This window comes from Myxocyprinus asiaticus, chromosome 14 (assembly GCF_019703515.2).
Source record: "Myxocyprinus asiaticus isolate MX2 ecotype Aquarium Trade chromosome 14, UBuf_Myxa_2, whole genome shotgun sequence".
Classification (NCBI taxonomy): Eukaryota; Metazoa; Chordata; class Actinopteri; order Cypriniformes; family Catostomidae; genus Myxocyprinus; species Myxocyprinus asiaticus.
The window spans coordinates 21,076,908-21,089,724 of record NC_059357.1 but is presented as its reverse complement, the minus strand read 5'-3'; the positions used below and the strand labels follow the sequence as shown (position 1 = coordinate 21,089,724).

At 37.2% G+C, this 12,817-nt stretch overlaps 1 protein-coding gene across 13 annotated transcripts in view; it reads right to left on the bottom strand.

Moving 5' to 3' along the window:
- Nucleotides 1–689: 689 nt before the first annotated feature.
- mylk5 (myosin, light chain kinase 5) overlaps nucleotides 690–12,817 on the bottom strand; it is a 68,374-nt gene continuing 56,246 nt past the window's right edge. For 12 of the 13 annotated variants that reach the window (XM_051715965.1, XM_051715962.1, XM_051715967.1 and 9 more), the window contains 9 exons: nucleotides 10,136–10,235; nucleotides 9,493–9,696; nucleotides 5,765–5,982; nucleotides 4,640–4,763; nucleotides 4,364–4,516; nucleotides 4,109–4,241; nucleotides 2,002–2,086; nucleotides 1,640–1,762; nucleotides 690–1,066 (listed from right to left, as the gene is read on the bottom strand). In XM_051715965.1, the coding sequence (XP_051571925.1) occupies nucleotides 846–1,066; nucleotides 1,640–1,762; nucleotides 2,002–2,086; nucleotides 4,109–4,241; nucleotides 4,364–4,516; nucleotides 4,640–4,763; nucleotides 5,765–5,982; nucleotides 9,493–9,696; nucleotides 10,136–10,235 (1,361 nt within the window). In that variant the 3' untranslated portion in view covers nucleotides 690–845. Of the gene's footprint in view, nucleotides 1,067–1,639; nucleotides 1,763–2,001; nucleotides 2,087–4,108; nucleotides 4,242–4,363; nucleotides 4,517–4,639; nucleotides 4,764–5,764; nucleotides 5,983–9,492; nucleotides 9,697–10,135; nucleotides 10,236–12,817 lie in introns of those variants that run through there. The other variant, XM_051715973.1, reaches the window with a different exon arrangement.

The window sequence follows — 12,817 nt, the reverse complement described above, 5'->3', positions numbered from 1 at the left end:
ACACAATGCAACTGAATGGTGACCAAAACTTTGATGTTCCGAAAAGCAGATAAAGGCTGCATAAAATCCATATGACTCCAGTGGTTTAATCCATGTCTTCTGAAGCGATCCAATTGGTTTTAGGTGAGAACAGATCAAAACATAACTCCTTTTCACTATAAATTCTTGCCGATAATGATATCAAGCTCGATTACACTTCCTAGAGCCATTTAACACTCTGCGCATGCATCAAACACTAGGAAGTGTAATTGATCTGAAATCATGATTGTGCCTAGAGACTACAATGACAAGATATACAGTGAAAAAGGAGTTATATTTTATTCTGTTCTCACCAAAAATTTATTAGATCACTTTAGAAGACGGATTAAAACACTGGGATCATATGGACTACGTTTATGCTGCCTGTATGTGCTTTTTGGAGCTTCAAAATTTTGGTCACCATTCACTTGCATTGTATGGACCTACAGAGCTGAAATATTCTTTTAAAAATCTTCGTTTGTGTTCACATCAGGGATGGCATGATTGTGAGTAAATGATGAGATAATTTTTTTATTTTATTTTTTATTTTTTTGCAGTTGTTACTTAGTTGGTTTGATATTATCTAATGCAATGACATTCAGAGAAGTGTGACTTGATGGTTGGTGCATGCTCATGAGCATAAATAATAATTAATGACTATAACATCAATTAGATTTTTTTTATTACAGTTTTAACACTGAATCCACAATTATATCAGCATGTATATTGCATCAATATACTTTAATCTATTTGGTGTGTGAATCTATCTGTTTTGTGTGTGTAGTAATGCATAGTAAATCTGTAATTGTTTGTGTGCAATTATGAATTTATAAACCGTCTTTCTCTTCTACTATAAGTGTAGCAGAGCACAGCGCCTCCCCGTGTACATTGGTGGCTCTGCAGGAATACAGGCCACTGTGGTGCAGAGAGACGTTCTCTAGAGTGAGAGTACAGCTGCCATTCTCCTCATAATCCACCGTCACACAACCCTCCTGCAACTCCAACAGCTCATTCTCCTTTAACCACACCACCTCCGGGTCAGGGTAACCTGAAATACAAAGACTGCAGTTCAGAAGTTTTGCAAGGTGAGAGAGGGTATGTTTCTAGGGAGTGTACAAATGATAACAGAGAAGGAAAGAGGAGGAAAGGACATGAAAGCACATGTCTTTTTAGAACATGTCATTTTATGAGAGAGAACAGGAAAACAAAAACTTAAAAAACTAAAAAACACTGGGAGCCAGTGTCAGAAAGTAACTTATTTTACTAAAGGGAAATATTTGACCTTTGGAATTAATTTTCAGGGGGATCTTTTAAGTGAAGGCATTTATTTTTTCTTCAAATCATATATAAATAAGATTACACGACTGGATAGGCCTAGAATAGAATTAATATCAAATGTTAAATAACAGGAGGAAATCATTGCATTCATTGCATTTTGTGTCCCCGCATTTTAAATATGAGGGACATTTCTGTCACTTCGGTGGCATTTTGTCCCAAGCCCTGATTAATATCTCATTCTCGTGGCAGCACAATTTTACACAGTTTAGCTTAGAAATATCAGTTAGAAATTATACAAGGCTGATTTTAAGAAGGTAAATGATCTCCATCGGTGTGTCCTAACCTGTAATGAGACAGGAGAGTTTGGCGATGGAGCCCTGTAGGACAGTCATGTCAGACAGAGTCTTACTGAACTCCGGTTTACACTGCAGTTTCAGCTCCAAAGAATTCAGTGCCTGCTCGGTCTCTACAATACACAAGAGCCAGAAGACTGTCTTAAACTATGTGTACTGAAGACTGCAAAAATATATATTACAATACACCAAAAACTTTTGGCATATTCAGTTAGAAATGTGACAAGCATAAAGCTGCCACAGTTGTCAACAGTTGTTGATTTTAATGGTATATTATAATCTTTCTATAAAATCAATATTTTAAGCACTTAAACTAAAAAACAAAATCTTTCATGTTTGTTTTCTTTCTTACCATCTACAGGGCTCAGGCACGCAGCACCCTCTGGTTTAGACAATATGGCCATCCTCTTCAGAGCCAGCAAAGCTTTGCCTGTTTTCTGAAAGACAGAGCCGGGAGAGTAAGAATAACTTTCTTAAGGGTCTGTTCCGAAACCTAATGGAATGCCTCCGGAGACAGCATTTTAAGGCATCATAGCTCTTGACACGAAGGCTATTCCAAAAGGTAGGTACCTTAACTATGCTGCCTCCTAAGATACCTCATTTTGGCCAAATTCTAAGGAAACATCATAATGTATGTATCCTTCTCTGGGAAGAATGGCGGATGAAGCAAGAAAAATTATGATTACAAATATACTTATAATCCATTCAATACTTAAAGGTGCTGTAAGCCATTTTTTTTTATTTTTATAGAATGATGAGCAGAAAATGTTCCTTCTCCCTGAAAGATTACACTGAAGTGAGTATCCTGAGATATCTCACCGGTCCCTGTGACAGCACTAGACTGTGTAAACAGCAAACAAAAATGTGGACATTGACTCTGATGCTGTGAGTTGGGGGAGGGACTATCTGTTTGTTTGATCACCAGCAGAAGGGGGTCTATTTAGAAGGCTGTTTGAAAACAATGTTTATTTTTGCAATTCCATTCAGTGACACTAGTGGCACAGAAATTACACACTTTAGCTTTAAAATAATAGAAAAGTGACTATTTTACCCAAAAATGAGTGTGTGCTATGTATATTTTTGCTCATTAAGCCAAAAGTGCTTGAGCACTGAACGCCTGCAGCCCGACTTTTCTAACCGCGAGTCTTTGTATGCGCATGCACCTGGAGTAATTTGCACTAATTAGTGGGTCCACAAGGTGGCAAAAATCACATTTGAGCTGTTGCTGTCACGAAGAAGCGCTAGAAGAAGATAAAACATCAGGAGATGAAGGTAAAAACAACAGTGGATGTGCAAGTCAAGAGCGCATGTGTGAGGAGGTCTGGAGATACCTGCGTTTGTATAACTCGAGTCTGAAGGAATATAAAGACATTTTTATGGGTCTAATCTCCTGAAGAGAAAGTCCGGTGTCTCACAGCAGTCATAGCGTTCATGCGCCAATCGCCTGTGTATGCACGCAAAGATATATGGAGTATACTTTGACAGGCTCACGTGTATCTAGGTCTTTAGAGTATCGCACCATTCCTCTCGCATCACGTGTATTAAAATCAATTGGGAGTCAAGTCTCCCATGCACTATGTGAACAGCACACAGAGTTGCTGCCTATGAAGTGTTCCAAATTGCTCAATTGTGAGCAGTGCCAGTCCTCCCTATAGGCAAACTAAGCAAGTTGCTTAGGGCCCCCGATCCATGCGCAGTAAGTGGTGGCAGAAAGCTGGCAAACTGTTGTGTTAGATTTGGCAGATTAGACGATTACATTAAAGTACGACACAAAACCATCACAAATACACAAATATTTTTAGCTATACAATTATAATAATGATATGAGTAAATAACATACCTGTAACAATGTTTGCTATAATGTTTGCTGCAGTGCCATGAGTTGAAATGATCTCCTCTGTCCAGTGAGCTATGCTGATGGATTGAAGCCACAGCCCTCTAAGTAATTTTTCAACAATGGAATCCGATAACATTTTACAGCTTGAAAACGGTTTTTGCCACCACTTCCGTGTATTACATAGATGTGACGTTGCCAAAGGATTGGTAGATAAGTAGTGTTACGAACTTACTGACAGGGGCCCCCTCACGCAATTTTGCTTAGGGCCCCCAAAAGTCTAGGACCGGCACTGATTACGAGGCTCCATTTCAGTTAAAATGCTATCATAAAAGGCAGCTGTCTATGAAGGCAGGAGCCTGCGAGGCAGCTCACTATGTTTTGGAACAGATTCCATAAAATTAAATTGTGAGTTTTGTGGCTTTTACTCCATATCTGTTAGCTTCGAGGACATCTTCATCTGCTATAAATAACTTATAGCAGATATATATGCATTTCAAATTCAGAGTCTTACTCTTCCAGGAGAATGTATCAAAAATATTGATGGCTCATCTTGCATTTACTAATTTACAGTGATGGTCTGGTATGTGCATTGTTATTCAACACTGCCCTATTACTAGATTACCTTCCATTTTTGCCTTGTCAGGAATTTCTTCATCTTGTCTTTGGAGAGGTTTTTGGTGGTGCTGCTGGTGTTGTCTACACTCTCAAATGCCAGCCAGGCATGAGCCAAGGCATCTTTACATGACATCCTACGTCTGTTACCAACACAGAGTAAACAGACAACTAAGCTGAGTATGAATGTCTGTGGACTCATGTTCATTATGTTTATATACTAAATGTATTTGTGAGGTAAGGAAAGAGATGGATATTTTTGAACCTGACATCTTTGCTGAGCAGACAGCTAATGAAATCCTTTGCCAAGTCAGTGATCTCCTCAAAGCTCTCCTCATCAAACTCCCACTGCGCTGCTGTTACAAGAGCCAGAGTCTCTGTGTCACTTTCACCTTGGAATGGAGATTCACCGCTCAGCCTACATGGGAACAAACGCCAGTGCATGATTCACCACTAGGGGGCAGCAAGAACTGTCCTCGGCATTACAGCAGTGAACAACATACAACATGAGGCAACATACAGTGATAGTGTTGTTACTCACAGGATGTAGCAGATGACTCCAATGCTCCACATGTCAGTGGCAATAGTGACAGCCTCAAAGTTGATGACTTCTGGAGCAACAAATTCTGGAGTGCCATGCATCACCTTCAAAGGTGTTGAGGGGTCTTAGGTACATATCAAGCAAACATACACACAAACACACCCACACACACATATATACTTTATTTCGAGATTCTGTACTAACAAAAAGCATTGTGGTGGTACCACGGTACACTGATGGTATCAGATTGTAATGCACTGTACTGAATAATTTTCAAATTAATATATCATGGTATTTACTGTAGATGGTTTTCTAATATACACTCACTGAGCACTTTATTACGAACACCTGTGCACCTACTTATTCATGCGATTATCTAATCAGCCAATCATGTGGCAGCAGTGCAATGCATAAAATCTTGCAGATACGGGCCAGGAGCTTCGGTTAATGTTCACATCAACCATCAGAATGGGGGAAAAATATGACCTTAGTGGTTAAGACCGTGACATGATTGTTGGTGCCAGACAGGCTGGTTTGAGTATTTCTGTAACTGCTGATCTCCTGGGATTTTTACGCACAACAGTCTCTAGCGTTTACTCAGAATTGTGCCAAAAACAAAAAACATCCAGTGAGTGGCAGTTCTGCAGACGGTAATGCCTTGTTGATGAGAGAGGTCAATGGAGAATGGCCGAACTGGTTTGAGCAAACAAAAAGGCTTCAGTAACTCAGATAACCACTCTATACAATTGTAGTGAGCAGAACAGCATTTCAAAATGCACAACATGTCGAACCTTGAGGCGGATTGGCTACACCAGCAGAAAACCACGTCGGGAACTTTATTGGGTTCATAGTGTGAGTGCACTTTAAAGAATACCATGGTACATGTAAAAAAACAAGTATCATGGTACCGTATCCAAAAAAACCCTTGCAATACTAGGGTACTTTTTTGGTAAAATTTTGTTAGTGATAGGGTATAAACACAAAACATCCCTTCAGTTTTACTGGACAACCTGTGACTTCACCCAAACCACTTGAAACTAACAGTGTGGATTTGAAAATATTTGTATTATTAAATATAGATAATTAGCATGTTGTGTGAACAATAATGTCTGAGTATATTCTTACCCAGCTTGCTAGCAAGTCCAAAGTCAATGATTTTTATTTGAATGCCAGTTCTGTCTACACAGACAATGTTCTCAGGTTTGATGTCCAGGTGGATGATGTTCTGCTGGTGCATGTAATGAATGCCCTCCAGAATCTGACGCATGTAGCCCACACTGGAAGCCTCGGTGTGTTCAAAATGATCATCTACAATACGCTCAAACAGCTCACCACCAGCAACACTACACATACATGAGACATAATACAATAACACTGTGTTAAGTACCAAAATACTGTAATGACCAAAATTTTGTTGTTGTTGCAGAAATAATTGCATGAAACCTGCTGGCATCTCTTCATTCTGTATATTATTCTCAGAACAAAACTAGCAAATTAAATGATCTGTCACATATCAATAATACTACATTTGCTTTTAAAGACTCCATGAAATAATAACTGGACTTTTGTGGCTTTGTGGCTATCTAAATACTAGAATACTCCTACAAGTTGACAAAATAAACTTTTATCAGGTTTAAGCATTAAAATGTACAGTCTTTCTCTTCAATAAAAGTGGACCAGAAATACTTATGACTCATCTTGTATGCAGGAGTGTAAATACATTTTTATTCAATACAAAGTTCTCTAGAATGACATTGTCCCCTTCCCCTAATATCATCTAGCAATAGAAAATAGCAAAGTATTGTTTTGCCAGGCTGTGACATAAACTGGTAACACTTTACAAGGTTATATTTGTTAACATTAGTTAAGATATCATGAACAAACCATTAACTATATATATCTTTACAGCATTTATTAATCTTTGTTAATGTTAGTTAATAAAAATACAATTGTTCATTGTTAGTTTATGTTAATTCATAGTGCATTAACTAATCTTAGCTTATGTTAACTTATACAACTTTTCATTTGAAAAATGTATTTGTATATGTTAAAATTAACATTAAAGCTGCACTATGTAAGATATTTTGGTTAAAAACTAACAAATTACCTTTACTGATTGAGTGCATAAACAGTCAAATCAATGTCCTTACCTTACCCCGATTCATTTTGGTAAGCCTATTAAAATAATTTGTATTTTGAGCTGTCGGATTTGGCGTGAAATTGCTGGCTTATTTCGTTCCTCTTTGCGTCATGACCTCGTAAACACAGGAAAGAAGTGCCGGCTGTCATGTGTTCCGGCAGAGGACGCTGTCCAGTTCAGTCAGTCACAATCACACAGTTCAGGATGGCATTGCTGCAGTCTGGATGGATGTTTATCTGTTATCCGTTTGGTGAAGTTCTTTACCTGCTATAATGCTTGGAATTGGATACAGTATGTTGTCTGTTAGGGGTAATGCATTTATGAATCGAACATTAATCGTGTGTTTACCAATCGTGATCAAGGGAAGTTACTGTGCATGTTTACTAATACATATGACTTCTGAAATGGACTTCTTGTACATATTATTTTCTTGTTTAATAAAGTATATTTTATCCCCATTATTGCTCGTTTTATGTTTTTAGTTTACAGTGATATTAGGCCTACAGTTTCACTTGCTTAATCAACTGCCATGTTCATTTTTTCCTTTTAGTCACAGTTTTAGTCTTTTGACAAAAACGTCCTTTAAAAATAGGCAATATTTGATCGTTATATTAATACATTTTAGTCAGTTTTACAAAAATGAAAAAAATAAATAAAAAATTTACTCAACGAAAATAATATATTTGACTTGATGACGTGCAAAATGGACGAAAAAGTGTCAAATTGTAACAGACCAAACTTTAATCAAATATTCAAATATTTAGAAAAAAAAATTATAAACATTTTCTAATGTAAACGTATCATACATACAGTATAAATATATATACTGTCCATGTTGTGAAAAACCTGAGCTCCTGAAATAATAACGAATAGACTGAAGTATTAGCTACTTTTTAGAAGTTGGCCTACTGTACTCTGAATTCTTCATGCTTCAGAGACTTATTAATTTTCCATGAAAGGACGCATTGCGTGTAGTGTGTTTCTTATGGAAACAGTGTATTCACAACGCAAGTTATGTGTAACCGGTTCTGCTCAATCCGCTCCAAGCGGGATTCAAACGGGTGTCTCCGACATGGGAGGCGAGCGCGCTAACAAGGAGGCTAAAGGCTACAACCTTTAGTATCAGTCGCTTTATGTTTCTTCTTCTGTTTATATCTTGCACTGTTAATATCTTGCAGTATAATTTTTATCATCATATTTTTGTCAAGAGTATGCTTTAATAAAATAATTTAATAATCTTCATGATGTGCCTTTTTCGTCTTGTTTTCGTTATCGTTGACGAAATAAAAAAAAAAAAAAACTTTCATCAACAAACGTTTTCATCACTGATTTCGTTGACAAGGTTAATAATGTAAAAATAATGAAGTCTTACACTGAACTCGAATCAGCAGTATCACGAGTTTCACAGTACAGTACAATACAAACATTAATAGTCAATGAAATACTTCAATAATCATATTAAAATATACTTGTATCTGGTGGTGATTCAGGAGAGTCCCCTGTTCTCTATGTAAAAGCGCGTTGAGTACAATTCATTCATTAGAATATGTAAATAAGAGTGTTGTTTATCTTCATAAAAGCAAGTAATATTTCATTTTTAAATGTTTAATTGTTTAATTGTATAAAAGAATTATATCAACATGAATAGTACGTTATAACTCCGGCTCGGAATATCTTCCAGCAGGGGCGGACTGGCCATCGGGAGAACCGGGACTTTCCCTGTAGGCCGGCCGCGAAACATGGCGAATGGGCCGCGATTAGCTGAAATGGGCCGCCGCGATTTTAAATTTCAACCACAGATGTCGCTAGAGAGCACAAAGTTACGTAGTGCAGCTTTAACTAAAATCAATAAATGTTAGCTCATTTATTAGTTCATGTTAACTAATTATGTTAACTAATGTTAACAAATGGAACCTTATTGTAAAGTGTTACCCATAAACTAAAGGCAATTAGCTATTTAGAATTATTATTATTATTTTTTTATTATTATTATTTTTAACTATGTCCCACCCCAGCTTCCTGTTTAAATAAGAAATATGTCATAGGAAAGAAATTGGTGTTTGATGGAGTTCTTAACAAAGGTTCGGGAGGAGCTTGTCAATTTTGTCCAGTTTATCACAACACAAGCACATATAAGTGGCTGCTTACCTCACTTCCTTGACAATTCTTCTAGCATTCCTCCACCAACCCAACTCCACCTTAATTTTTAATCTTAGCTAACTTCAATTTAGCAGTCTAGGAGGGGAATTTAGAGCTACAGTCAAGCCTCATGCTTGAGCCCCTCCTGTATGGACAATAAGCCAAAATTGTTAACTCTTACAAATCTGTTTACCATTACCAATTCAAGAACTAGATGGACCAGCAAACTTGTGAATCAAACATTTTAATGGTGTCTTTAAAACACGTTCAGATAAAAATATAATTATACACTAAATGTCTGTATTGTACAATGCAGTTTTAGTGCCATGTACATTACGACTTCTTGTAACGTTACTTAGACATTATCTTGTAATGCTACGATTTCACTCAAAATATTACTAATCTCATAATTTTACGACTTTATTCTCGAAACTTTGACTTTATATTATTTATCTTTGTTTTTTTTTTACATGCCACTAAAACCCAATTGTAATATTGTACATCTGTATTAAGCACGATTTACCAACCAATCACTCGTTACCTGCTTCAAAACATCCACAGTCAGGATACTTACTACTCCATCACCATGACCATCTCAGGTTTGTTGTCATATGCGGCGAGACACTGCACCAGTTTAGAATGGTGCAAGAAATTCATTAGCTCTATTTCTTTCCTCGCCGCCTCTCTCTCCTTTGCTCGCCGTCCCTTATAGAACTTTCCAGCGCATACACGACCTGTCTCCTTGTGGGTCATCCGAAACACCTGCCCAAACTTCCCTCTGTTGAGATATTCAAAATGGGACCATGATAACATGCTTGTAAACCAGAAGTAATTGGAATTAATATCAAATTTAGGAATTTGACCTAAATTAAGTGATTATTATTCCTCAATGTCCTGGCTTTTCGTCTATTCAATTTTGAGGATTAAGTGTGCTTAAAACACTTCAAACTTAAAAACACTTATATTATTCTACCTCTTAAGTGTGTGAATAACTATGAATATGTGAGGGATTATGTAATTTCCACAGGAAATTTACCAACCATTAACTTCTTATTTTCTTTTTGAGTCATCTTACTTAGAATATCTTTGAGTAAACATTATTATTTATCTAGGCATTTTTCTGGGAATCAGAGTCAGTTGTTGGGGTTGTTATCTCTTTTTGAAGCAAGCATGCATGCAGGAACATGTACACCTTCCATCTGAGTACAGATACTTACACTCCCAGTTTTTCCTGGACAATATAATGGTCAGTAACTTTATGCTCAGTGTTGATAGTAACATTCACATATTCCACTGGTGTCTCTTCGTTGGGCTGTCCTTTTAAAAGAGAACATCACAGAATCCATCACACTCGCATTCATTATGGACACTCAGCTCAAACCCTCATTCTCACAGATTGCATGCTTTATGTAATTAATTTAAACATTTTCTTCCTGTTTATCAACTGGTTACTGAGCTTTGTGCCCCTAATTTGTGGGAAAAGCTGGGTTTACAACTAAAAGCAAATGGTGTGCGGCATACTACTGTCAAACAAAACTACTGAACCAACACAAAGATACTTTATATGGTCAAAAGTACACTACCGGTCAAAAGTTTTGAAACACTTGACTGAAATGTTTCTCATGATCTTAAAAATCTTTTGATCTGAAGGCCTATGCTTAAATGTTTGATATTAGTTTTGTAGACAAAAATATAATTGTGCCACCATATTAATTTATTTCATTATAAAACTAAAATTTAATAAAAAACAAAAAAATGTTTTTGAAATTGATGACTTGGACCAAATAATAAAGAAAAGCAGCCAATATGTGCCCAACATAGATGGGAACTCCTTCAATACTGTTTAAAAAGCATCCTAGGTTGATACCTCAAGAAGTTGGTTGAGAAAATGCCAAGAGTACATTTCTGCAAAATCTAGGCAAAGGATGACTACTTTGAAGATGCTAAAATATAACAGTTTTGATTTATTTTGGATTTTTTTAGTCACAACATAATTCCCATAGTTCTATTTATGTTATTCCATAGTTTTGATAACTTTACTATTATTCTAAAATGTGAAAAAAATAATATAATAAAGAATGAGTAAGTGTTTCAAAACTTTTGACCGGTAGTGTATGTGGACACCCAAACAGCACACCTACTGTACATAGGTGCTTGTTGAACATTTAACTGACTTTCATTTATGGAAAACAAGAGCACCGTCTGCTATCTTCAAAATTTCTCCTTTTGGGTTACATGGAAAAAAAAGTCACATGGGTTCGGAACAATTTGAGTTAACTAACCCTTTAAGATTAGTCTTTAATGGATATAAGGTGCCTAGCCAAACTAGTTAAAGTGGTCATGAAATGGAGAATCAAATTTTCCTTAATATTTATACATATAAGAGGTAATTGTACTATAAAAACAAACTGTAAATTTCAGAACTCAAAACTTCCTCCCAGCTTAAAAAGAGCATTTATAGTTGCCACCTTTCTGAAACATCTCGTTTTGAAATATTTCTGTTCTTGATGTCACGAAACATTGCTCATTTGCATTTACACATCCCACAACATGCGTCATTGCACCCTTGGCCACGCCCACTGGCGTGCATATCAAGTCAAAAGAGCAGGCCTTGCGTGGCTAACTATTACAAACATAACACCAAAGGGGACCCATCTGGACTATTTCGGATTATTTTTGAATATATTCATGCACTAGACAGATATCTTTGACCACTTGATACATATCTCGTGCCGCTCTTAAAAGACGCAGTGTAAAGATACAACTCTGTAAGGGAGAAGCAGTTCTCTTTCATTTAGCTGCTGCCTCTTGTTCGTCATGGACGCGTTATTTCGCAGATCTGCGCTATTTTTAGTTGTTGGTATATGAAAACATGATGGAATGATACTGGAAAATGGATGTGGATGAGTCTTCAGCATATTTTGTATGTTCGAATCATATCATACCAGTCATAATATGATTCAAGCGTTGCAAAGGAACTGTTATTGAAGGATGGGGAAACACTTGGACCCAAAAAACCCCACAAAAACCATGAGTAAATCGTTTCATTCATGAATATTTCATATGTCCTGACTGTTTGATAGTTTATAGTGCTGGCATCCTGTTTAAACCTGCAGCGTCCATTAATGCAACGCAACGGCTTGAGGCTCTCTAAATCAGGCACGTGGACACAAGCTTTCTTAACCATTTATTTGTGTTGTTGGCAGTAGTAGCAGCACAAAATGGAATGGGACACCTATTTACCGTTGCCGCAATGCAACTCGACACAACGCGCCGCACCGCCATGGATGCTTCCATGGTAGACAGCATCATTGATTATAATGGGTTCTATTGCATTTGTCGTGACTCTCGCATCCGGTTTAGACAGGGTATGAGTGTTAACAGTTGTGCTTGAGATGAACAGTTTAATATATTCGGATGCAATGTGTTGAATATGCATAATGTGTAAACCCAGACATTTAGTTTTATGATGTTTTGGTGCTTTTCTTCCGATTGAGTTTAAAAAAATGGCTCTATTCGAGGGGCTACATGATGTTAGCCAGTCATAACCGTATACATTGAAGTTTTAAGGAGGCCTTTAGGCCAAAACATCCTGTTTACTTTTGTGATGGAGGGAACGAGACGTTGTGTCGATGTAGTGACACTAGGGGTCACTCTTGGGAGCCCCAATCACCCTTTTGAAAAAAGGCCAATGGGAATTGGCGAGTGAAATTTACATGCCACTCCCCCGGACATATGGGTATAAAAGGAGCTGGTATGCAACCACTCATTCAGGTTTTGTGCTGAGGAGCCAAGACAAGGTCCCGGCCATTTCAGCGGGTAGTTCAGCATTGTGGCAAGAGGAACACAACATCTCATTCCCTCCATCAGGGAACGGAGGTTACGAATGTAACCAGGAT